Source organism: Filicampus tigris, chromosome 8 (genome assembly GCF_054856515.1).
Source record: "Filicampus tigris isolate MCC_2025a chromosome 8, RoL_Ftig_1.0, whole genome shotgun sequence".
In the NCBI taxonomy this organism is placed as follows: Eukaryota; Metazoa; Chordata; class Actinopteri; order Syngnathiformes; family Syngnathidae; genus Filicampus; species Filicampus tigris.
The window spans coordinates 19,038,202-19,063,642 of NC_141224.1; the positions used below are offsets into that span (position 1 = coordinate 19,038,202).

Here is a 25,441-nt window from a genome sequence, read left to right on the forward strand (position 1 = left end):
TACCGCCACCCATTGATCTTCAGCGGTTACTGTTGTGGCTAAACTATGCTATTACAAAAAACACACACAAAAAACAAAAACATAAAACAAAAGCTTAACACGATATTAAAAAACAACAACTGAAATACCTTATACTTTTATCAAATCCTGTTGTCCTCAAAAATCCAAATAAATCTGTAATGTATTTTATTTTTCTTGCTTTCATAAAATTCTTGTCTGCGTGCTTGCTGACATCTCCTTATTTGTTATATTGTACCTTTCTTTAAATTTCTTCTCTATTTCACATTTTTGCATTTCACAACTACATGTTGATTCTAGTCTATTTCATTACACATTCCCATTTCCCCGTTTTCCTATAGAGTTTTATTCCTACTGAATTTCCTTATGACTTTTCTTCTATGCCTGACATCGTGACTTTGTTCCCAGGTTATTCCTTTAATATCAAGATACCTTCTGGGTCTTTTTACCACAATTTTTCCGACAGTACAGTGTAAAAAGTACAGTTGATCAATTCATTAATGTTTACTACACAATCATGATAATATCATGACTAAAAGATTAAAGCTTAATATAATGGTTAAAAAGAATGGTTAAGTGGTTGGATTAAAAGACATATTATCTTCTTTTACATTGCTATAGCTCTTTACGTATTTATTAGTCCTTTCTTTAATTTGCTCCTCACTCTATGTTTGCACTTCAAAACACATAGCCCACATACAATGCAGATAGCTAAACATCATATTCCTCTCATGCTTCCTTAATCATCAAAAATGTAAAGAGGGCGATATGCACAAAGCCTGGAGTCGAGGGTGGCGGGGGAGAGCTGGCAAGCAAACGTCATCGGCGTGTAGTTGTAGTGGAGGAGCAGACAGACAGAGGGACAGACAAACAGACAGAGAGACAGACTCCCCGCAGGGATCCCCACGGTCACACACGACTGTGAACTGTGTCGATGGCTGCCAGAGAGGAGTAACTTGGTGAAGGCTGCCGCAAACATTATTTAGCCATTCAGAAAGTGTCCGGAGCGCGATTCACATTACAATGGAGCAAGAATTTGAAGACATTGATTTCTCCGGGGGATGGCAAAACATTTACAACGTAAGTTTGTCGGCATTTACTGGGCCTCTGGTGTTTTTATTACGCGCGTTTGCTAATTAAACTAGTAAGCTCATTCTATTGCAAAGACATTTTTTTTAACTTCAGCTGCCTTTCCAAGCGAGCCTTCTAATTCTAGTCACATGGCTATTTAATCTATTTTTGTGAATGAGACGTATTTAACCCACCCACTTTACTTGAAAGACTAAGGAGAACTAGCTCTCTGTGCTAGTAGTCGTCGACTTCCGTAGCAAGAAAACGTGCAAATGCGGTGTTCCAAGTTGAGCTCAGTAGCTAATGCCATTTGACCGCAGCAGCAGTACACGCTCGCGTCAGTTTCTGAGAAGTCGTCATCATCAGGACTTCCAAAGAAGGCACGTGTTGTACCGCCATCTCCAAGGGAGCCGTGTGTTCACATTATCACACTTCGGTTCCGGTTTAACCCAAGCTCTGAACATGTCAGATAAAACCTACCGGTACTTAGGGTTTCAAAAGCAACACTCACGCAACAAGAAGAAGAAGAAGAAGAACAACAACAACAAGACAATACAAACTGTTACTGTTATCGTACGAAACAGCGGGTGAAGTTGTTTGTTACATGTTAGTACTTGTACAGGCAGCGTGCTAGAGTCCAATGTGTACAATGAAATCCTTTGTACTACTAATAATCTTAACAGTAAATACTAGTTGTGGTCAGAGGTTTTGGCAGGGATTTGTATTGCGTGTTTCACTTTAAATCGTGTTTCACTTTTCCATTTAGCTGTTTTGATAGTTTACAAAGTTTTTAACTAACTACTGTTACTGTTACTGTATATATTCACTCACGCATACTCGCGTTTTTTAAACTAACTAACCTGAGCCCAGGCTGGACTGGCCATCTGGCATGCAGGGCAGATGCCCGGTGGGCTGGCATCTTTTGGGGCTGATGCGGTGCTGTTTGATTATTGTTTTTCTCAATTTTGCCCCATTAATCCATTTACAATTACAGATACCAAACTGAGCCAATCCACATCAGTGGGTGAGCTATGTGGTAACCAAGGGTAGTCAGGAGTCATCTGAATATATTTTTTAAAGAATCTGTTTTTAGAATGGAACATTTGATTATTTCTATCATTGTCAATTATATCCAATATTTTCACACAATGGGAAGCAAATAACATGGCTGACGAGTCATTGTTCATCATACCATCCACAGTCACCACTTCATGAAATAATATGCAAACATATCCATACCCTTGCTCAATACATTAATAATACAAGCAGGAGCAAACCTAAGTAAAAGGCTTTTTAAATATGATTTGGATGAATGGGCCATTAATTGGAGTATGCAAAATTGTGTTGGCTTTGCTTGACTGTTAGCAAACAAATGCATGAAATAAAAGTACACTACAAGCAAAGCAACATCAAATAAAATTGCATTATGTAGTAATAAACCTCAGCAGAACATTACTTGGGCTTGATCCTGCTTGTATTATCGTGAAGTTTATTTCATGTACTGTGTATGATATGGCAAGCAATGACTTATCAGTTACACAGGGTGTTATGCATGGTTGTGCGGGCAAAATGCCAGGGACGATTATTTTATTTTATTTTTTGTGCCAGTCCAGCTCTGACCTGAGTTGTATGTTCAGTACAAAAAAATAGATATTGAAGGGGGTCTATTATATAAGTGACTTAAGTTACATATATCCACATATTTAGGAGTCTAGATTGCTTCTGAAAATGTGTCATTTTGAATTTTGCAGGATTGTGATCTAACAGTGTCGCTAAAAATGAGTGACATTGCTAAGTGATGCTATAGTGTGTGCCACATTCTGTCTTTATGGGTGGTCACTTTCTTTTTAGACTCTAGAACGTCATTTTTGCAAGTAACCGCTCGACTCGTCACAACATCCTAGCTCTGCCGTTGGTCATCATGGTAATTAAAGCTATAGTTACCATTAGGCCTGCAATAGTGAGCGGAGTGTACAGTGGGTCGTATGCATGCGACAGGACCACCTCCTGATACAGGCCGAGTTCAGGGACTTTTATAGAGGGTGTTAAGTGTGCTGTAATGTTTGATGCTTGGGATGTTATGTTAAGACACCTGGAAACTGTTTGAAATTGTGCGGAAAAAAACCCTGCATATGTCTCCTTTCAAACGTAAGCGTCGGCGTTAGCCGTGTTGTTGAGTTGACTTACTTACTTACTTACTTACTTCCAAAACATTTGTCCGGGACTCTAAGGTATAGATTAATATATATAATGTGTTTACTATTTTTTTCACAGTAGACCTGGATGTGTTCACCTTGCACATATTTGCAATGCTTGCTAAACATAAATATTTTTGCATACAGATAAAAAACATCTTTATTTAGTATTTGATGACAACACATTGTTCTAAACTGACAGCATTATTGTATCGCTCATCTTTACATTCTAATTTGCAAATCCTGAAAAGTGGCATTCTTATTGTAATACTATCTGGTTTGTTTTTGGAAAATAATTATTTTTATAACACTTAAACAATGGTCACTGAGTGTTTTTCGGTAAAGCATGTGAAGAAAGCAAAGTAGTAAAAGAATATAAACAATGAAACTGCGTTTCCTGTAAAAGACCATTCAAGCAGGACCCAATAACAACTGAAAGCAGCATGCATGCATTGCGTTGCATTACTGGCAGAGTTCAACCTTGCAGCTCATCTAGCAAAAACAGCTATGTCATCTTGGTGGACAATACTGATTATACAGATAGAGATTATGCAGAATGAGATAGTGTGGCACATAACTAAAAGGAGTTCTTGTCCAATGAGGGCCAAGCTAAATGCAACGCCACTTTACACAGGAGATGACAATTTTCCCAACAAGTAATCATTTTAACGCAAAGCTAATGTTCTTTGTGTTCTTCTCTGCTTTCACAGGAAATCCGTAACCAAGCCAATGAGTATCCCTACAATGTGGCAAAACTTCCTGTGAATCGGAATTTGAATCGCTACAGAGATGTTAGTCCGTGTAAGTCTCCCTAACACACTATATGTATGTATGCTGTACGCTGAGATGGTCATGATGTGTATCAATTGGATACGATGTTGTGCTGGAATAGCAACAGAGAGAAAGCAGCATTTAGTGCAGTGCAGTATCGTTTTGAACAAAAACAATGACAAAAATTGTTGTAAATGTGATATATAATTTATTGAATTAAGATACAACAGCTAATGTTGGAAAAGTGAATGAGGTTTTTGTGACTGGGCTGCACTGACGTGTTACGAACTTACAGCAGGAATCGGTCAAAGGTGAAGTCAACCCAAAAATTATCTTTACAATAAGCTGTTCTATGTAGACCCACTAGTGTAAATGTGATATTCTCAGTAATATTGTGTTTGCGGAATATGAATAAAGCAGCAAAATACACCTGTTTTTATCCATCTAAGGGGAGGCCATTTTGTCACTCGTTGTTGACTGAAAATAACATCACAATTGCTCAGGGCTCAGGTAACAACCAATCACAGCTCACCTCTTTTCTGAAGCTGAGCCATGATTGGTTGTTGCCTGAGCAACTTGCTGTCATTTTCAGTCGATACCAAGTGACAAAATGGCCGCCCTTTGAGATGGATGAAAATGGGTGTTTTTTGTTCCTTAACTCATATTCCACAAAGGCAATTGCAATCAAAATGCCGTGTTTAGACTAGTGGGGGTGCAAACAACATATAATAAAGATTTTTTGGGGTTAACTTCCCCTTTAAGTGAAGTTACTTGTGCAATCATTGTTACAATAATTGTTAGAACATTCACCTTTCTTCAATTATTAATATGAATTGTGGTTAAATATGTCTTCAACTCGTCGTTGTTCTGTCTCTGCTGACTTTAGATGACCACAGCCGGGTAAAACTTGAAAGTTCTGAAAATGACTACATCAATGCAAGTTTAGTTACAGTGGAAGAAGCCCGCAGAGCTTACATTCTTTCTCAGGTGAGGTGTGCTACTAGCAAGTTTGTAATATTTAATTCACTCTTAAATTTTTAACAGGAGCATTTTAATTTATTGAACTAGGTTTATTTGGAGAAGTACACAAAGTTTTTATTTTGTTTACAATGTCTTTGTGAGTACAGTGTCTAATTTTTTTCACTGGGATTTTACAGGGGCCATTAAGGAACACTTGTGGACACTTTTGGCTGATGATTTGGGAGCAGTGTTCCAAAGCTGTTATAATGCTGAACAGAATCATTGAAAAGGGATCTGTAAGTACATTTCAACTCAGCTCACCTGCAGTCTTCATTTTTTTCTCCACTGCATAGACATGGATTTATTTGAAATTTGTATATTTGCTTGCCCTCTCGAAAATGTTTTTCTTTTTTTCCCCCAATTGATTTCTACAGGTTTGTAAGTCACATTAAAGAAGTCTACCCGAACATTTTCTTTGCAATATTATGTTCTATGCAGCCCCATTTATCTAAACACGGCATTCAGATTGATAATGTGTTTGTGGAATATGAATTAAGTAGTGAAATCCACCCATTTTTGTCCTTCTCACTGGGCAGCCATTTTGTCAATTGCTGTCAACTGAAAATGACATCACCTTTTTCTGAAGCTGAGCCACGATTGGTTGTTACCTGAGCAACTGTGATGTCGTTTTCAGTTGACAGCAATTGACAAAATGGCTGCCCTTGAGATGTTTAAAAACCGGTGGATTTTGGTGCTGAAATCACATTCCACAAATGCAATATTAATCAGAAGGCCGTGTTTATGCTTGTGGAAGAGCTTAGAACATAGTAAACAAATTTCGGGCTTGACTTCCACTTTAATGGTTGAAAAAAACTTTTTGAAATGATTTATCTTAAGGGGGTGGGGGGTATAAAGCTCCAATCTGCCTGCCCTGCTGCTCGCTGGAAGCTGCCATCTCCCTCCTGGGAGTTGACACGAGTTTAGCGTCGCTAAATGTCCGAAATATAACCCAGTCGGGGTTCGTGTGCGCGTTCATGATCTTGTCCGCTTCAGCCTGTGTAAGTGGAGAAGCGATCGCCATATTTTAGATTTTGTGGAGGTGATCATGATGAGATCACGTTTTATGTCAATAAATCCAAACTATTGTGCAGAACACTTTTATACTTTCACAAGTTGAAGTGGACATGAGTAGTAATGTGCATTGGCATTTTGGTGGCCATTGGTCGCCGTTTTAGACAACAGAACTGACAAAGCGAGCAATATTACCACGCTTGGCTCCCTCCCATGACGTGGACAGCTGAGACCGAAAACATAACATAAGCCACGCCCCAAAAAGGGGAGGAGAAATTTGTCGTAAACCTAATCACAAAAAAAGAGTCTTTTGAGGTGGGCATTTTAGTACTTATGTCATTTTTACATGCAAACCTATTATATAAGTGCCAATGTTCATCCAAGTGTCCCTTTAAACCTCTTGGCATTTCATTGTTTAAGAAAAGAAGTGTTTTGTGATTCATTCCATTCTTGTTGTCGTGACGATTCTCTGTTGCCCAATTCAACCGATTGCTGATTTTTTATTTTTATTTTTTATTTTTTTTTTGGGGGGGGGGGTCTCCACAACTTTACACATTTAGTTACTTGAAATACAGAAAGAGTCCAGTGTGCAGAGTTGGAAATGAAGCTTAGGCGATTAAGAGTTCTAGAAAGGCCTCATCTCATCTCTTTGCTAGTAAACACTTTTGCCCAAAATATCGACTCAATATCAGCTTGAGAGTTCATTCACGGTATAATGACCCGGAAAATAAGAATCGTTTGGAATTGTATGTATGGAGGACTGCAGCTCGGCGTCTCGTCTTTGTGGTTATGAGTTTGCACACAAAACATTCCAAGAACTCATGTCTTTCTTTGTCTGTATTTAATTGAGGGTTTTGCACTTTAGTAGCTGGAAGTTGTAGTGGAAGAGGCAAACATACAGATAACAGAATTATAGAAAATACCTTGATCGCTCCAATAATGTTGGGGAAACTGGCAGCCACTTAAGAGTCATTCTTTGCTTTGTTTAACTCGACCCGAATGCATGGCAATTTGAGTAGAGTTTTGCGTCCTGCGTAGCAATGCGTTTAAATCTTACGGACAGTACATCTGGAAAAAGCACAAAAACACAAGAGTTGAAAGAAGAAGGCAATATGGCATGAACCCTTCTTTTAGGGCTGTCCAATTATGGAAAAAATAATAATCGCCAATTATTTTGATTGATATTGAATTCACAACAAACAAGGTTATTCATTGATTTCAAGACGTAGTAAAATAATATATGAAAATAATAATTAAAAAAAAAAACAATCAATAAAAATGAATACGGTGTTCCTGCTGTGCAATCTTTGGCTTCTGAAGCAGTCTGGTGTGGAGCATGCATGAAGATACACATTTACATTGACTCATTCACTGCCATTGACACATTTACTTACAGACATTCAATCCCAGGACCTTATTTATATTGCTTTCAAATTATTCCAAACGTTAGTGTAAAAGAGTGTCTGAAAATGTCTGGCAGTGAATGAGTTAAGATAAAAAGAGTGAACTTTAGAAATATAACTTGTTTTTCACCGATTAGAAAGAATATATGCCCATGAGCATTGTTAAATTACCTGTCCGATGTGTTCCTACAGCATTTATGTAGGAATATTTCTTATTTGAAGGTACAATAAATCCCTCCCCTACCATCTTCTGTTAATTTTTCCAAGCCCGTCAATGGGATTTTCCATTGAGGGCTTGCAAAATGTTTCTAAAACGAAGTACATGTTGTATTTAAATATACGGTGAGTAATTGTTTTTGTTGTGTCTAGTTTTACCATCATCTCCCGTTGGGGTGTCAATAAACATCTTAAAGCACACGAGGAGGGTAGAATAACATGTCACACGCTTGCTGCAAGCAACACAGGGGCATTCAGGGTGCTTCCATAATGCAGGAACTTGCGTACACACACCATGCCATTTGGCACATTCATAGTTTTCCTTCCATTTATTGTTTTTTAGACCGTGAGAAGCTAAAATCGAAATCACAATTAAATTTAATTTCCCAGCCCTACCTTTGTGTGATTAGCTCCATATAAACCCTTAGATCATCAGGAAGCTCTAAACCTGCCTTGCTGAATAGCTGATGTCATGTCATGTCATGTCATGTCATCTTATCTTCCAAAGCGCTTATCCTATACAGGGTCGCGGGGAGTTGCTGGAGCCTATCCCAGCCGTCAATGGGCGAAGGCAGACTACACCCCGAACTGGTCGCCAGCCAGTCGCAGGGCACACATAGACACTGTCACTGAGCGGGAATCGATCCCACGCTGCCCGCACACAACTCAGGCGTGTGTACCACTACACTATCAGTGGACCTGAATAGATGATGTGTCGTGATGATTTTTGTAGCCATTTAAAAAGCCTTTACACGAGCAGAAAAGTTCTGTTTCGCCTCTCATTTTGCCTGCACTACGCTGGCGCACCTTTACGCCTGGTTTACACCTGTTGTTCAGACATGGTATTTAATGTCCTTGTAAAGTGAAAGTAATATTGTCTTGCACATTTGACACACCACAAAGAAGAGTGTTGTGAACAACCCTACCAAATTTGAATTATTAAATAAAAGACAAGTATATAAAATGAGGTTTCAAAATTGTGAACAAGAAAGCCATTCTCTCTGCTATTGAAAGCTGTTGGTGTGTCTGCTGAATGTGCTGAAACTACACCCCGCTCAACTGTTCGAAGCGAATACGACTATTACTAGCATCTCTCTTATGCCTACAACATCCCCACATATTTGAGACGTAAAAATATATACATTTAAAGCTGATGGAGAGAATATACCCCACCGAGTCGTCGCAGTGCTTTGCACAATCCGACAAAAGGCAGTAGCCGCCAGCTAGCTTGCCAACTAAAAGGTTTCCTGTATCCCCCCCATCCCCTGGTCCACATTGGTTGGCTTGTGTAATCATGTTTGATTGCGCCTGTTTTTGTACGTGCAAACCTTTAGTTAACCAGGCCCGTACTTTTATTTCTACCATTCTTAATGAATTACTATTTAATTTTTCCAGGAAAAGTGTGCGCAGTACTGGCCAACTACAGAGGAACAACAAATGTCTTTCACTGACACAGGTTTTGTTGTCAGGCTACTCTCAGAGGAGGACCATTCCTATTTCACAATCCGAGTGCTAAAATTACAAAACATAAAGGTAAGCTCACGTCTTGATAAATGAAGAGTTACGTATGTGACATGTTTAGATAAGAGAATGTTTTGTGTGGCAAATTGTTTTGCCAGTTGCAGCTTTTTTGCATTTTTTTCCCCATGAGTTGTGTTGTCAAATATCTGCAGCAAAGTGGAAATGCTGTAGTGAATGCTGCAGTGTGTTGTAATTTTTCTCCAATGACAAATAATCCTGTATAAGCCTTCACTCAGTCCTCAGATCACAATTAACGTCACACATTGTCTTTTATAGACAGGGGAGTGGAGATCAATTTACCACTTTCACTACACCGCATGGCCGGATTTTGGTGTTCCAGAATCTCCTGCCTCCTTCCTCAACTTCCTTTTCAAGGTTCGAGAGTCTGGTTCACTGGGCACAGAACATGGGCCCTCAGTTGTGCACTGCAGTGCTGGGATTGGGCGTTCTGGAACCTTTGCCTTGGTGGACACCTGCCTGGTCTTGGTGAGAACAGAGATTGTTTAGAAATTTGGCCAGTGTGGATAGTGCTTGTTGCATAGTGTTAGAGTCAGAAATTAAACCCACAAAAATCCATCTGATCTAATAATAATAACCAGCTACAAGTGACATCAGAAAATCCTTGTTGGGTTTATAAAATCAATCTTGCCTCATTATGCATTTACAAATGCATATAAACATACTGCATGTACAATAATAAACTACCGGTACATGTGGTGTAGTCTACACTAAAAATGAATTATATATAGATTGAGAAATGGAGGAAAAAAAGTGAATGTGTTGCAGCATGTGTGTGTGATGTTTTAGTTCAGTTAGTCAAAAATGTCCTAAGCCTAAATTTAAATTTAAGTGAAGTTGACTGAGATGGAATTTGAATATCGTCGCTGACCTGTGAAAAACACTTATGTCCAATTTTGGAAAATGTTTTAATTTTTTCACATTAATGCGATGTCTGTAACGCGGAAACACCATTCACGTAAAAATAAGAAAATTGGGGAAAAAATGGACATAAGGGTTTTTCACAGGACAGCGACGATTTATCTGTTCTGCAGGGGAGTCTACATCATTATTAAAATAGGCGGCAAGACTATCTGAAACCTATAGTATTGGTCAGTATAGTTTCGGATTTAGGTTTTACATAAAGTGACAAACATCAAAATGTAAATTTTGTCAAAAGCATGGATTTTCCTGTTCCTTTTAATAAAATAGGAAAAATGTGTTTTACAGATGGATCGCCTGAATAATCCATCCTCAGTGGACATACAGAAGGTCCTTCTGGACATGAGGGAATACCGCATGGGCCTGATCCAGACTCCTGACCAACTGCGCTTTTCTTATATGGCCGTCATCGAGGGAGCCAGACTCCTTGGGACCATCACTTCAGCACAGGTAGTGCTTTGACTGGAGGGGATTATTATTTTAATATCGTTGTTGCTGTTACTTGAGCCATGAGCAACTGTGATGTCATTTTCAGTCGACAGAAGTGACAAAAGGGCCGCCTCCAGAGATGGCTAAAATCGGGTGGATTAACTCTTAGTCCACAAACGCAATACTTATCAGAATGCCTTGTTTTAACTAGTGGGAATGCATAGAATATATTCGTGAAAAAAATATGTTTGGGTTGACTTCTTCTTTAAAGCAGAAATTAAATTCCAACTACAAAAGGCTAGATTACTTTTCAAACAAAATGAAAGAGCATGGCCTATGACCCTTTTGTTGAATACAAGTACAAGCGTTTCAATTTTATGAATGACATACAGTACGTCATTTTAATTAGTGACGTGGTGAGGTTCATGGCTGGTGAAACACTGGTAGCTGATGGTGTGCTCTCAAATGCCCCTGACTACCTTGTACTTGTATCTGCTGTTTTTGCGACCCGCAAAACAAAAAATGTAACACGCATATCGCTGGTGTCGGGGTGAATTTCCGAAACTTCATACGTCACAATTTGGTAAATGTTATATTTCTTAACAAAAATATACCATTGGTCAGTCCACATGTGTGGGTCAGATGTGTACCAATCTATCCAATCATTATCTGAAAAAGTATTGAAAATGGCTTGCTTTTTTTTTTTTTTTTTTGACGATGCAATATTAATGGCTGAACAAAAATGCCATTTCTTCCACTTGCAACCAACGTGCTATATTTAACATGGTGTAGGTCTCAGTCCACTTCTTTACCTCTTCACAGTACGTCATTTGTCTTGTATCGTAAAGCAGTGGGGGGCAGTGCATGTATTATTTTTTCCATGTTGTTTAGTGTACAACTCCAGCAAAATGTATTGCTTTAGTCACCCTGAAATAATTCCACCACCACACCTTGGTTACCCTGTCTGTCGTCATCCAAATTCAACAATTTTCGATACACCTTGCGCGCAGCCATGAAACGTCGCACCGCAGCAGCAAATACACAATTAATGGGTTAGTGGATGGTGGATTATCTATATTAAGTGTCTAAAAGTATTTTGGAGACAATACTTGTCCCAAAATGGTTGGACCCTCTATTGCTTGCTGCCACCAGGTGAATTTCCTGAGGCTTCAGTTTTAATACGTCGTATAACATTTCCATAGCACAAGCCGCAAATCTTTCTTCTCTCCCAAATTAATAAGCACCTTTCAATGTGGTACAACATACAGTAGTTCTCCATATGATCTTAATTGTTTTGTTTGCTGTACTTTTCCTGGTATCAGGTCAAGCCAGGAGTGATGTCCAGACATGATTTGGAGACCGATCTGCCTCCACCTCCACCTCCACCTAGACCTCACTTAAACAACAGCAGACCTTGCCTGGAGTCCCAGCTCACCGCAAAAGATCACCTGATCTTTCAGGCAGAGATGCCACAGTACCACAACGAGGCAGAGAGTGCTGGACAGTAAGAAAACGGGGGTTTTGCCTGTTTTATTATCTCTCATAGAAATCTCACTGACTTGAAATGTAATAAAGACAAAAAATGGATGGATTCATAGATAATTAATCCAGTCAGGGAAGTTGAATAAATTATATATTGAAAAAGGTAATACAAGTTAAATGCTGAGTTGGTCAAAAAACTTGACACACAAGAGTTTTTGTGTGTGACAGAAAAGGACCTTAAAGTTAAGTCGGTAAACATCAACTCGTCAAAAACATTTAATTTTCAATTATTTTTTGATTAATTGATTGGGATACAGAATTTACATCACTACTGTACGTGTCCTTATAGGGAACCGTATCTTTCGGACCATAAGGCGCACTTAAAGTCCTTTAATTTTCTCAAAAATGGACAATGTACCTTGTAATGCAGTGCACCTTATGTAAGGGTGAATGTTGGGTTTTCAGTTTGTCATCGTTATTTGAAATTCTTCACTATTACGTTTGCGTTGTCATTCTCATCTGCATCTAACCGCTAGCAGGCGTCTATATGTTTTTGTAATACAAGAACTAGGACTACTTCCTACTTCTGTTCTCAACGAATCAAGGGCAATGTAGTGCCACTGGCCTATTGCAAACTATTTCTGGTGATGGGTTTCCAATGCTACGATGTGGGACAATATCATTGCAGTCTGTGGGACTGAGGCCTTGTCTGCACGTAGCCCGGCTTTTTTTAAACAACCGAATATTTCTGCCCCACTCCGTGTTGGAATACACATCCTAGTTTGTTAAAAATGCAGCTACACTACACCGCGGAAGTTCATTTTTCAAAGGCATCCCAAGCCTCTAGGTGGCAGTAGTTAGCCAAATACTGTCCATTCAGAAGGAACTTCGTCCTTTGATGTCACTTCTACGTAACCAAAAACACGGTGCGAGACTTGTTCGGGAGGACCGACAAGAGGTCAGAATTGCTTTTAACGAGAAGCAGTAGTTGGTTGCGGACAAATGAATAAGCAAAAAGCGCCTCGAGAATGGCTATAACCAACGGAGCGCCGCGGGAATCAATGTTGACTTGCATGAAAACAGAAGTCGGGCTAGTGACTGTCAGAGCATTTTTGTCGCATAGTGACGACATAAATCTCTGACTTTCCACAGCCAAACGCGGATCCGGAGATAACCGCAAAACTCCACTGTGGCCGGAGTTTTGCATTTTCAATGAAAAAACTCCGGGGACGTGTGGATGATAGGGCTAACCGCAGGCTAATATCCGCCATTTGCAAAAACCTATGTGTAGACAAGACCTGAGAGGTAAAGATGAAGTTAAATTCTTCCTATTTACTTTAACTTTCATGTTTGTGTTCTCGCTCTTATCCGCATCTAATCGCTAGCAGGCATCTGTTTTCGTCCTACCAGAACTTGAATGACTTCCTGCTTTTGTGTCTAAGAATCATGGGAAATGTAGTCCTACTAACCTAATGCGAGCTATTTCTGGTGGCACGTTTCCAATGTTACAATGTGGGACAATATCATTGCGTTCTGTGGCACCAAGAGGTAAACCTAAAAGTTGAATTCCTTCCTATTTAATATTCATGTTTGCGTTGTCGTTCTCATCCATATCTAATCGCTAGCAGGCATCTGTTTTCTTAATACCAGAACGAGAACGGCTTCCTGCTTTCATGTCTAAGAATCATGGGAAATTTAGTGCTAGCCTAATGCTGTAGTCGCCGGTTACTAGAGCCAGCGTAAACTGAGCTTTTCTGGTGGCATATTTCCAATGTTACAATGTGAGACCGGACTGGCACGAGGTAAACGACGCGCCAACTTGTAATCGCTGCCGGGACGGAGCAATAAAGGTTGGATAATGGTGAGTGCATTGACTTGTTTACATCTGTTGAACTGTCAACCAAGATAGCATTTAGTATTAGCCCAAGTAATAACACAACCACCGGTCACCAGATTGGCTGGCGATGTTCAAACTTTTTTTTTCCATCTGTCAGAGGACCTCCTCCTCCGATGGAAGCAACCTCCGAACAAAAGCAAGCGAGACACGTGGCACTACCTGATGTTTTTGGCATAAGAGCGCTAAATTTAGCAAATAAACATACGTTAAAATTAGAATAAACTAACTAACATACAACTCTTAACAAAAATAATGTGCTTTTTAACCTGGTGCGTCTTATGTTTGATTCTTATTTATTTTTCCAATAAACCCGTTCATTGATACTGCCCATAACAATACGGTGCGCCGAATGATCCGTAAAATATGTCTGTGTGTAGCAGCAGATTCCCCTGTAACTTACTCAAAGAAGTCCTACTTCAGGCGTATAGACCTTTGTTGTATTTGTTATTACGTTAAAATATCTGCTGGACTCATGACGTAAACGTTTGGTTTGTTGATGACCCATTGCTCCCCTTCCTCTTCCTCTTGCAGTGTGAAGAAGCGACACCGTGAAGAGAGGATCGCTAGCACCACACAGAGGGTCCAGCAGATGAAACAGAGACTGACCGACTCAGAGAGAAAAAAAGAGAAGTGGCAGTACTGGAGACCCATTCTGCTTAATGTTGGTGCTGGTGCCGCATTGGCTTTTGGTCTGCTGGTGTGCTGGATGTACTCCCAGTGAGCATCTCGCAGTCACTTTGAACTGACTCTTATTTTGCACCAGTACCTGAGATTAGGTACTTCTCAAAGTAGATTTAGAGGGTATTTATTTCTTAAGGTCACAATGCAGGAGCGCTAGATCAAATGACTGTGTATATTTTTAATAGATCTAAACAAAATTAGTTACATCTCAGGATCTTGGTGCCAGCATGAGGATTTCCTTTTCTTGTCTCTGAATGTACTGTATCATTTCATGGAAAATATGTATGAAAGGTGCAGTGCAAAAGAAAATTGTATTTTTTTTCCCCATTTTTTAATTTACAACGATCTGATGTTTGTAACCCATACTCTGTCACACCTTTACATTTAGAAATTCTATAATACTTTTCAGGAATTTGATACTCGAGTGTTGGAGTTTCTTCCCACTCCACTCCCCCATTGCCTGTTGAATTTCATTAATGCATTTAGTGTTTGTGAAATGCACCACTTGTTCTTCCATTCACGTTCAGCAGGGCATCCCAAAATAGATTAAGTATATATTTTTAGACGACTGGACACTCAAGAGAGCTGCCTTGCTTCTGTTTTCACCTCAGAAAAAAAAAAAAAAAAGTTTTGTCTTTTATTATATGAGTGACCGTTTAGCTTTCATGTCCTTTGTTTGGCTCTGACAAATGGTCAGGTCCTTCACCTCATGGTGCACACATTGACCCACTGGATGGGCTCATTTTTGTGTCATTGCATCTTACAGGTTATCCCACTGTTCCTCTTTCAGGAAACCAAAGCAAACCCGTTCATATTCTCGATCAATTTTTCTACTCCTATTATTACGTGGAATGTATATTCTGTTGGACCTGTGACACAACTGACTCCTATTACTTGTTGCACCTTAGTGTTGCATGTAACCGCATTGGTTTGCAACAAACTGGGACCAAGCTATATTAGTTGGAAGTGCACAGTGGATTAAAATTCCTCTGAGCAAATGTAAATGTCTGTGTTTGCTGTTTGAGGATGTGCCTTCATGTGATTTTAAATGGAACAAATGTGTGCTACCAGGTTTCCTGCAATCTCAAGATCTAGTTTCGTGTGCATTTATTCCCGAACCCCAAAAAATACATGTGCCCAACGATTTTGTCAACTCTGTCATAAGCATTAGCTACATGGTCGGATGTGACTTTGATGTCTTGAGGTTGATTGAATAGTTCACTGTCTGGCTTTTATCAGCTTTTCATTGAACCCATAAACATTTTTATTTATGGCATTCCATTTATTTTTGCTTTCCAGAGTCAATGTTTTAAGTTTGGTACCATGTCAAGCTGCAATGACAAAATGTGTTGTTTAGAACAAAACATGAAATACTTCTTAAATAAAACAATATCCTTTTTTTTCCAAAACCTGGCCTTGCATTATTTTGTAGAAGACACTCTACAGTATTCATGGCAGCTTTCAACTTTTCTGCTTTGCATTTGCTGTACTCTTGCCGTAATTTCATTCAGTGCATGAGTTAAATAATTCTTGGCAGACTGGCAGTGTTCTCCCCATGGATTCCAGGAAAGAATTCAGTATTTCAAGAGAAGCCCTGGCTCATATTCAGCACCATAGTTTCATATGCTGTTGTCTGAAGGGCTTGCGGGGGGATTTTTCTGAGTAAAAAACAGCTTTTTATAAATGACTTCAAATTAACAAATCTAATGTACAGTTTGGGGAAAAGGGTGAGGTAGTCTTTAAAATTCTATCTAGTAAACACCTGGTGAGGCATTTGTTTACAGTGTAATTAAAATCTCATAAAATCTGAACAACAACCTCCCGTTGGGACAAAAGCGACCCCAGCATGACCCCTTTTAGAACCCAACGTCTGTCCCTCCACTGAGATGGTGACTTCAGGCACTGGACAAACGCATGCAGAAGTTTGCATGTGTTTGAACCGCATCAGATCCAAATGGAGACTGTTCAACCATCTCATCATGGGACACAAAGAAAGCAGTCCAAAAGACTCCACTCTGGATGATGATATACTAACCTACCCAGAAGCTGAGGATACCTCAGGTATGGCAGTGCCCTTCCAGCGTGAGATGCAGTCAGCAACTAAGTTGTCGTCGACCCACTTGGGAGAAGGGCGAGCAACCATGGCCAAGGTAACCTCCAGAAAAACTGGTCTGGGTCAGAAAGAGATTGCACTTGTTCGCGTTCACCCTCAGACACTGGCGGAGCTAGAGGGGCGGCCGCAGTGGCACTAGCCCCTGCTGAAATAATCTTGGACCCCCAGGTACCAGGCCAGATAATTGGGAATTATTTTCCACATTTCCCCTCATCCACCGTAGGAAACATATAATGAATGTTTATTAGCATTTTCTGAAGAATTTTGCAGGTTTGTATAAAAAATGTTTTTGTTTTCCGGACAACCTGAGATATACTTGTACCCCCTAAGGAAAAAAAATCCTAGCTCCGCCAGTGCCCTCAGACCAGGCACTCTCATATTAGTTGAGGACACCACAGCCCGGAAATGGACCAGCCATTCGACGAAAGCCCCGAAATTCCCTGACTGCAACTCACAAAGAGACCAGTGAGAATTTGTATTTATATTTACAAAAAATCAATAATCAATTCACACAAATTAGCAGCACGTTTAATATTACAAAGTGAGGTAATTTTTGCAATGCCACTACCAAAAATGAACCTATAAACATTCAGCGCTATACATTTCTTAAAACCTGCGAGAAATGACTTGAATGTATTGCTATTTATCCTGTTCAATCATAGCAACGACTACCCAGATTACAACAAGCCTAGCAAACAATATTATAGAGAAAAAAGTACAAAAAATGATCACGTACAAAATAGTTTCATTATTTTGTCCATCCATCCACCCATCCATTTTCTAAACCGCTTTTTCTGTTCAAAGTTGTAGGGAGCTGGAGCCTATCCCAGTTATCTTCGGGCAAAGCAGTCATTAGTGGAGACCGAACCCATCCTCCCTGCACGGGAGTTATTTAGGTGAATGAAGTACTACACCATCAGTGACCCATCACCCGTTGTATGCTCATGATTTTCTTTAGACATCTTGTCATACATAATTGTATCTGCAGTGACTTATTTCAGTTCTGTTTTTGTCACTGCACTAGTTGTGTTCTATGTTTTGTTTACATTTCTCTGTAGGCTAATCTGCAACTCGCAAAAAAGGCCTGCTCTAAGTTTTGCCAGTCCCTACACCTAATTGTGAGGCTATGTAGTTTGCTGAAAGCCTAAAAAAATAGTATAGTATACTAAAGCACATTTAGATAGAGAATCTTGCTGACTTGAAGTGCCAAGTGACACAGTTTACAATAAATGTTTGCATTTGAAAGTTTAAAATTGAAAATGAAAAAATATTGAACAAGGAAAAGGTGAGTGAAGTTAGGAATGTTTCTCTCTCTTTCTCTCTCTCTAGGGCAGAGCCCACATTTTGTTGCAGTTTTTGCACGTTGGCCCAAAATTAATAACAATTTTCTTAAACCTGTGATGATCAGCCCTACAGTCGAATTGATTTTGCCGGCAATATTTTTGCAAACCCATGCACAGAAAAGACAATGATGTCTCTATTATATCTCCATTAAGAGACAAGCAGCTCTGTTTGGGTCGAGGTCAAATGACTGAGATGAGTTAAGACTATGTTTGTGTAAAACACCACCTAAAACAGTATTCAGTCCATTAGCTTTTGACTTGCCTAGTGAAACATAACTCCAATCCCATAAGACACATGGCTGAAACTGTAACCGGTACTACAAATAGTCCATTGCAGCAGTCTCCATCCATCCCATAGTGTCATTCTGCTACTTGATTGGCTATCTGCTCCAGGAGATGGCTCTCTGTTGGGATCTGCTCTGTCAAATCAGTGCTGAGCTTCCATACACCAACTGTCCCATCTGTTTTTCCCACTGCAAGGAGGCCAGGGTTTTGACAGTTGAAGGCCAAACAGGTTGCAGCATGGCCAACGCCTCCTGGGTCAATCGTGGCTGCTGGTCTCAGAGACCTGCGACCCAGATCGAATATTTGCACCTCACCTGGTGGAAGAAGAGTGCATTGAGAGGGCTTAACATAAATGAGTACACCCCTTGGCCAAGTAAGCTTTTCATTATCCTCTCAGAAAAACACAAGAACACATTTGAGAAGGCCGACAACAATTAGACTCACCTAGGGTAATATCACTGGTACATCAATCCACTTAGGTTAATTGAAGACTCTAAATAGCCCATAGGTGTGATGTACTGTAAATGTGAATGGTTGTGTGAACCTACTGTGAATGTTACCGCGATTGGCTAGCTACCAGTCCAGGGTGTATTTCTCTTTTCCTTTCTCTGGTTACTCAGTCAAATTTGGTCTTTTCTTTTGTGTTCTTCAGTCACTGTAGCTGTTCACTCGCCTGACTTCGGTGCAGGCAGAGTGTGTTCTGTCCAGGCAAATGTGAAAGGTTGTCTTTCTCTATATGTGCCCAGTGATTGACTGATGACCAGTCCAGGGTATAGTCGGCTTGAAGTCAGCTGGGATAGGCTCAAGCACCCAGTAACTCTCAACAGAATAAGCAGTAAAAATAACACTGGTCAACATATTTTTCCTTTATTTTATTTATTTTTTTAAATCCTAGATGCAAGTCAACCTTTCTAGATTTTTTGGCGCTGATTCCAAATCTGCCTTTGTTTTTTCTTTATAATCATCATCGTCAATATTTATGGATCAAGGGATAGGTTCAGCAACAGGTGGAATTTTTTTTCTGAAATGTCATAGCTATAAATGATAACATATAGTAAAAATCGTATTGTGCAAGCTTTTATAGGTCAAATTTAAAGTGGAAATTGACCCAAACATATTTTTTTCAAGAATATATTCCCAGCAGGCCCACTAGTTGAAACACGGCATTCTGATTAATATTGTGTTCGTGGAATATGAGTTAAGCAGCAAAATCCACCCCTTTTTATCCATCTCATGGGGCAGCCATTTTGTCACTTTTCTTAACTGAAAATGACATCACAAATGCTCACTCCTCAGGTAACGACCAATCATGGCTCAGCTTCAAAAAACGGGTGAGCCGTGATTGGTCGTCACCTGAACCTTGAGACACTCTGATGTCATTTTCAGTCAACAGAAGTGACAAAATGGCTGCCCCCATACTGGATAAATACTGTATCTCAAACACTTGATGTGCTAGAAAAAAAGGTAAAGACATTTTTTAAAATCTGTGTCAAAAATGCTTTTGGGGACACATAAAGCCATCCCTGATTAAAGTTTGTTGTTGACCAGTGTAATGGTTATTGGTAATAATACATGATGTAATATGGCCACAGGTGTGAATGTGAGTTTGTTTAATTGTGCCTAGCAATTGGCTGGCGACCCTTCAGGGTGTAACCCACCTCATAGGCTCCAGCGCACCCAATACTGACATATCGACACCTCTGAGACAAGCTCTTTGTGTTGTAAATGGAATCTCACATCAAATATCGATACTTTTGATACTTGAGTCATTTGAGGTGGTGTAGAACAGGGGTGCCCAACCACCCGCACAGAGAGACAGAAAAACTAATTAAAAACTTTCTTTATTTTATTTTTTTTCAAGCGAAGGATATATGTCAGCCCCCCACAACGATCTAGCACAAGATAATAACTTGGAAAGTACCATGTCAATTCTTTGACCGTAGACTAATGGATCTCAAGTATAGATTATACTTAATCCAAGATGTCTGACATGAATGGGATTTATAGCAATGTCACTGCACGTTTTCTTTTTCAACGCACTCTCTCTTGAATACTTGACTTAAACAATGTTCCTCACTGTTAATCAGTGGCTTTTCCGGCAGAGGTTACACAAGTTACTAATACTGACAGTGAGATTTTCCAACACTTTTTTGATACTGTACCTTGTCCCGTTGCTGCAGCAAAAAGCAGTGGCCTGGTTGGAGACCACTGCACTTTAAAAACGTAAGTGTCTGACACTCGAAGGGAGCGCAGTGGGTTGGTCTGCAGCAGAGAATGGAGGTGAGCTAGGCCATCAGTCCCTGCACTCAAAAACAGGTTCCTAATGAAAACACATACTGATGAGTAAGCGGTTATATTTAGACATTGATTTAGTCACTGATATGACCTTAAATCTGTACCTGTGAAAAGGTGAGCAGTGTATGGAATGGACAGGGCCGCTACCAGGCCGAAAGGAGAAGACTGCTGGGGCTCTCAGTGGCACACTGAGACATTCAGACGGGACTGCTGCTGGTGTCTGGGAGGAGAGGGAGCATCTAAGCAGAAGGCCACCCTCGGAGCCTACTAAGAATGTGTCTGGGTCCCATGGAGACAGATCCAAGGAGGTTACACCCACAGGGCTGGTGCCTTGGCCCTAAAAACAAAATACAAGAAAACAGTCAAGATATCTAACAGATCATTTAAAAAAAAAAAAAACTGCTATTGAACAGCAAAGACAACATCGGATTTGAAAAAAAAAAAAAAGACGATATAATGAAGTAGAATCATCTCATTGTCAGGCTTTGAGCTTTTTTTGGCAGTGGCTTTGAAATAACTGTCAAAGTGTTCCTTGGAAGTCTTGGAACACTCAGCCTTACCTTGAAGCTGGTGTTGTTGGAAAGAACTTGCTGTTGCACGAGCGCAAAGGCCACTTTCAAGGAAAACTTTCCTTGCTCCGAGCTCAATGTCCACAGCAGAATCCTCCCTCCAGAGCATGCACTGAGAACACCAAACTCTCCTTTATTCTGCAGGGGCACCCAGGTAACCTAAGTGCACGTGTAAACACAAAAACACAGCGACGTAATGATGGCCTTATCATCCGCCTATCCAGCAATAATAACTGCAAGCAATAAATAGAGATGCTTTTTGTGGGTGTGTGAATTTTTATCAGGTGCAAAAATAGAAGATGATAATTCAGAGAACAATTGTTCTGTGCAGAGTAGGTAACATAGTTGGACTAGATGTTCTGTTCCAATTAATATAAATCCTCAATTATGAACATGTGCTTTGTTACAGCTCTAGCTGATATGAAATGCGCTAGATAAATAAAATTGTATTGTATTGTATGCATTTTTTTCAAGAATATGTTCTATGCCAAGCCCACTCCTCAGGGTTCAGGTAACGACCAATCACAGCTCAGCTTCAGAAAACAGGTCAGCCGTGATTGGTCGTTACCTGAGCCCTGAGCAGTTGTGTTGTCATTTTCAGTCAACAGAAGTGAGAAAATGGCCGCCCCCTGAGATGGCTAAAAAGGGGTGAATTTTGCTATTTAACTCATATTCCACAAACGCAATATTAATCAGAATGCCGTGTTTTAACTAGTGGGCCTGCTGGGAACATATTTTTGATAAAAATATGTTTGGGATGAATTCCTTTTTAAGTTTAGGTGTGTTTGATATGTTTATGTGTTTAAAGCATGTAGGGAGGTTGAAACTTTTAAAAAGGTGTCCACATGATCTTTCTAAATTGCGTCTTTCCACCCATGACGAGTGGGTCTGGAACATAGCCCCTATTATAACCGGGGGTTCACTTCACTGTAGAGTGTTCATCAATAAACTGGTAAAAAAACAGACATGTATAGGAAATTAGGATTGGAAGGTCTCTTTCCACCCCTTTATAGCTCTACACTGCAGAAAAAGGTAAGATAGTTGGTAAGTTTACAAGTCCTGTGGACTCACTCACCTGACAAACAGGCTCTCTGTGGCTGTCTGCAGACATGCCAGTTTGTGCCAATACTGGATCTGTAGACTGACTGGTGTCCCAGATGATCACTTCCCCACTGTGTAAACCACCTGCAACCACAGTAGCACAGACAATCAAATACGAGTCTGTCAAATAATGATCACGTAACATGTCGCAATGAAGAACAGCCCGGGTCCTATACCTGCCATGAGAGCGGGGTGCTTGGGGTGACAACACAGAGATGAAACTGGAGTAGGTACATCTATGACCAGATCAGCTTGTTTGGGGTTCAGACCTCCGTGATCTATGTTCCATGTGCAAATATATGACTTGTCATTGCTCCAATCACCTTCTGCCATCCTGCCAATCACACAGGCATATTGCCTTCCTCAGCAAGTGGACAGAAGCTCACTGCAGGAGAGCTTTTCAAACAGCTTTGGGTTTCTCAGAAAGGTAGGGGAGGCCAAGCTTTGAGTGATTTCTAACAATATCATGGCAACAAGCAACATACCGGCCGTAAGCACAGGCTATTACTGCACCAGTACAACTCCAGGACACGCTCGTCACATGAAGATCTCGCTCTAGGGCCTTGGGATGTTGAAGTTGGTGAAGACACAAAACCTAGAAAAATGGCAGGAGTAGCAATAAACGCAAGGTATAGTATTGATGTTTCTAATATTTGAAGATTCATCAGTTTACTGCTTACCATCTGATTGTGTTCTTCCCAGTTCACCTGAAAGCCATCAAAAGCATGACTCTTGGCATTTCTGACCAACTCTCGGGTGACTGGGGCCTCAACTTGATGTAGGAAGTCCTTCAAGCCGGACAAATGGAGCACATTGTGAGGGTCCTGGAGGAACTGTGTCGTTACGTGATCCTGGAGCTCAGTTTGAGTACTGCTGACCACACTGGAACGAGTCTGTACTCCTGCTTCAGCACTGTGAATGGCTCTGGTCTGACAGCCTCTCTGAGACATGTACATATACACACACAACCACACATAACCACGGGTTTATACAAGTACAGAGAATGGATAGATGGCTGGATGGTGGACAAATTCAACTAGTTTATGCTTTAATGAGTGTTTCGCTGGTGCGACATCTAATAACTAGTCCAGATAGTTTTGTTTGAACATCATGTTTGATCTTTTTAGTTGTGAAAGTGGTTGGGCGGAAAGGAGTTGGTCGGATTGCCGAGGCAGAGGAATCAAGCTAGGAAAGATTTGAATCAGTTGAGGATGATTACAGACAGCTGGAATTTTATTCTGGTTTGTGTACATCCATTCAGTTTCTGTCGGTTTGAAAATGGTCGGTGTTAAACTCATCTGCGGGACAAGTGACCCGGCCACTCACTTTCTGAAATTGAGTATGAACACAAAGCATTCCATGCATATGCACTACTTTACTAAGTGTTTTCTTGTAGGGCCTGTGAATGTATCATCATGCATCATGGATATATCAGCTATTCTCCTATCTTTTGTCTAGGACGTGTCCTTTTTTTGGAACAATGGATATATCAGTAGAAGGACGCTGAAAAGGAGATGCCAGGTAAGGCAAAGAGGAAGATCAAGGAGATTTATGGATGTGGTGAGGATTTGAGGAAAGACTTGCGCGGATACAGTCCCCTCCAAAAGTATTGGAACAGCAAGGTCAATTCCTTTGTTTTTGTTGTATATTGAAGATATTTGGGTTTCAGATCAAATGATGAATATCAGCCAAATGTTCAGAAGTCCAGCTTTTATTACATGGTATTTACATCTACTGTATATGTGTTAACCAAATCAGGACAGAGCGTGTTTTATTTGAAGCCACCCACATTTCAAGTGAGCAAAAGTATTGGAACACACATTATTAAATTAACTTAAAATGAATAACATTAAATATTAGTTGCCATAACCCTTAATTACAGTAACTGTATCAAGTCTGCGACCCATTGACTTAACCAGACGGTTGCATTCTTCATTTTAAATACTTTTCCAGGCCTTTGCTGCAGCCTCTTTCAGTTTCTGGGAGGGGGGGGGGGGGGGTTTGTCCCTTCGGACTCCTCTTCAAGAGGTGAAATGCATGCTCAATTGGGTTAAGGTCTGGTGATCGACTTGACTAGTCTAAAAAGATCAGTAGATTCATTCTTTTTCAGGCCATTCCAAATTGTTGTATTGGCTATGCCCAATGTTTGTGCATTAGCGCTGATCGATTTTCCCTCTTCTCTCAGCTTCAAAATAGTTTGGTTTTCCCCCATAGACAGCGCTATTCTCAGCAACAAATGCAGTGTTCACAGTTGAAATCAAAGCCAAAAACAAGCACTATCTAATATATAAGCAATCAGTCTAAAAGGTAACACCCGAGCAAGTAGAAACACCCATCAGTCATGTTCCTATACTTAAAATGTGTGTGACTTCAAACAAAAGGTGCTCTGTCCCGAGTTGGTTAATGCCTCTAGATGTAAATACCATGAAATAAAAGCTGGACTTACAAACTTCTGTCTCATATTCATCTTTTGATCTGAAAAAAAAATATATATATTTTCAACAAAAACAAAGGAACTGACCTTGCTGTTCCAAAGCTTTTGGAGAGGTCTCTAGCTGGAGCGAGAGCACACGACGCAGACGACGTAAGAGGATGATTGGCTGTGTGGACCCATGAATAAGGATTAAGTCGAAACAGAAAGAAATTAACTTTATGTTCAAATGCATGCTAATTACATCAAATAACAGGGTTGTTTGTGTTAAATATCGGCCTTTCCAATGATATTTCTTAGTTTTGATTTACATTGTATGCTTACAATTCTCTCTACAACCTCCTCCATGCACTTTGCAAGATGACTGGTGCATGGCTGTGCAGACTACCCATACAAATCATGACTTCATTATGGTCTCAAATCTAACGTCGCTCAAACGTACCGACTCCTGCGCCGACTGCTGGGATTTTCTCCAGGATGACTGGATACTCACTAACAGTTGTGCTTCGTCAGTAAACATATCAATAAATTTGATTGTGAAATGGAAAAAAAAAACGAAAGACTAGCTTTGACCACCGAACGTACTACTCAACATCCGTCAACAAAAAGCCGATTTCTTCTTCTAATAATAGTTGGAGGCCAACAAGCAT

General features: G+C 40.1%; 2 protein-coding genes across 2 annotated transcripts; one reads left to right on the forward strand and one right to left on the reverse strand.

Annotated features, from left to right (window-relative positions):
* Positions 1-802: 802 nt before the first annotated feature.
* On the forward strand, positions 803-16,063 carry ptpn2a (protein tyrosine phosphatase non-receptor type 2a). Its single transcript, XM_086038792.1, has 9 exons — positions 803-1,098; positions 3,995-4,085; positions 4,942-5,042; positions 5,213-5,311; positions 9,101-9,238; positions 9,503-9,712; positions 10,454-10,615; positions 11,917-12,098; positions 14,505-16,063. The coding sequence occupies exons 1-9, from the start codon at positions 1,042-1,044 to the stop codon at positions 14,692-14,694; spliced, it is 1,230 nt and encodes a 409-aa protein (XP_085894918.1). The 5' UTR covers positions 803-1,041; the 3' UTR covers positions 14,695-16,063.
* Positions 16,064-17,233: 1,170 nt separating this feature from the next.
* dync2i2 (dynein 2 intermediate chain 2) lies at positions 17,234-25,396 on the reverse strand. Its single transcript, XM_086039375.1, has 9 exons — positions 25,234-25,396; positions 23,041-23,301; positions 22,846-22,955; positions 22,537-22,694; positions 22,335-22,444; positions 21,251-21,418; positions 20,795-21,027; positions 20,558-20,715; positions 17,234-18,709 (listed from the first exon to the last, which is right to left on the reverse strand). The coding sequence occupies exons 1-9, from the start codon at positions 25,309-25,311 to the stop codon at positions 18,471-18,473; spliced, it is 1,515 nt and encodes a 504-aa protein (XP_085895501.1). The 5' UTR covers positions 25,312-25,396; the 3' UTR covers positions 17,234-18,470.
* Positions 25,397-25,441: the final 45 nt, after the last annotated feature.

Excerpts from the sequence above, each read along its gene's own strand:
- dync2i2 (XM_086039375.1), bottom strand. The coding sequence starts at position 25,311 with ATGTTTACTGACGAAGCACAACTGTTAGTGAGTATCCAGTCATCCTGG. Across the intron at positions 21,419-22,334 it reads ACAGAGAGCCTGTTTGTCAG|GTTACCTGGGTGCCCCTGCA; the intron begins GTGAGTGAGTCC and ends ACGTGCACTTAG. Across the intron at positions 21,028-21,250 it reads CCAACAACACCAGCTTCAAG|GGCCAAGGCACCAGCCCTGT; the intron begins GTAAGGCTGAGT and ends TTTTGTTTTTAG.
- ptpn2a (XM_086038792.1), top strand. The coding sequence starts at position 1,042 with ATGGAGCAAGAATTTGAAGACATTGATTTCTCCGGGGGATGGCAAAAC. Across the intron at positions 5,043-5,212 it reads GAGCTTACATTCTTTCTCAG|GGGCCATTAAGGAACACTTG; the intron begins GTGAGGTGTGCT and ends GGGATTTTACAG. Across the intron at positions 10,616-11,916 it reads GGACCATCACTTCAGCACAG|GTCAAGCCAGGAGTGATGTC; the intron begins GTAGTGCTTTGA and ends TCCTGGTATCAG.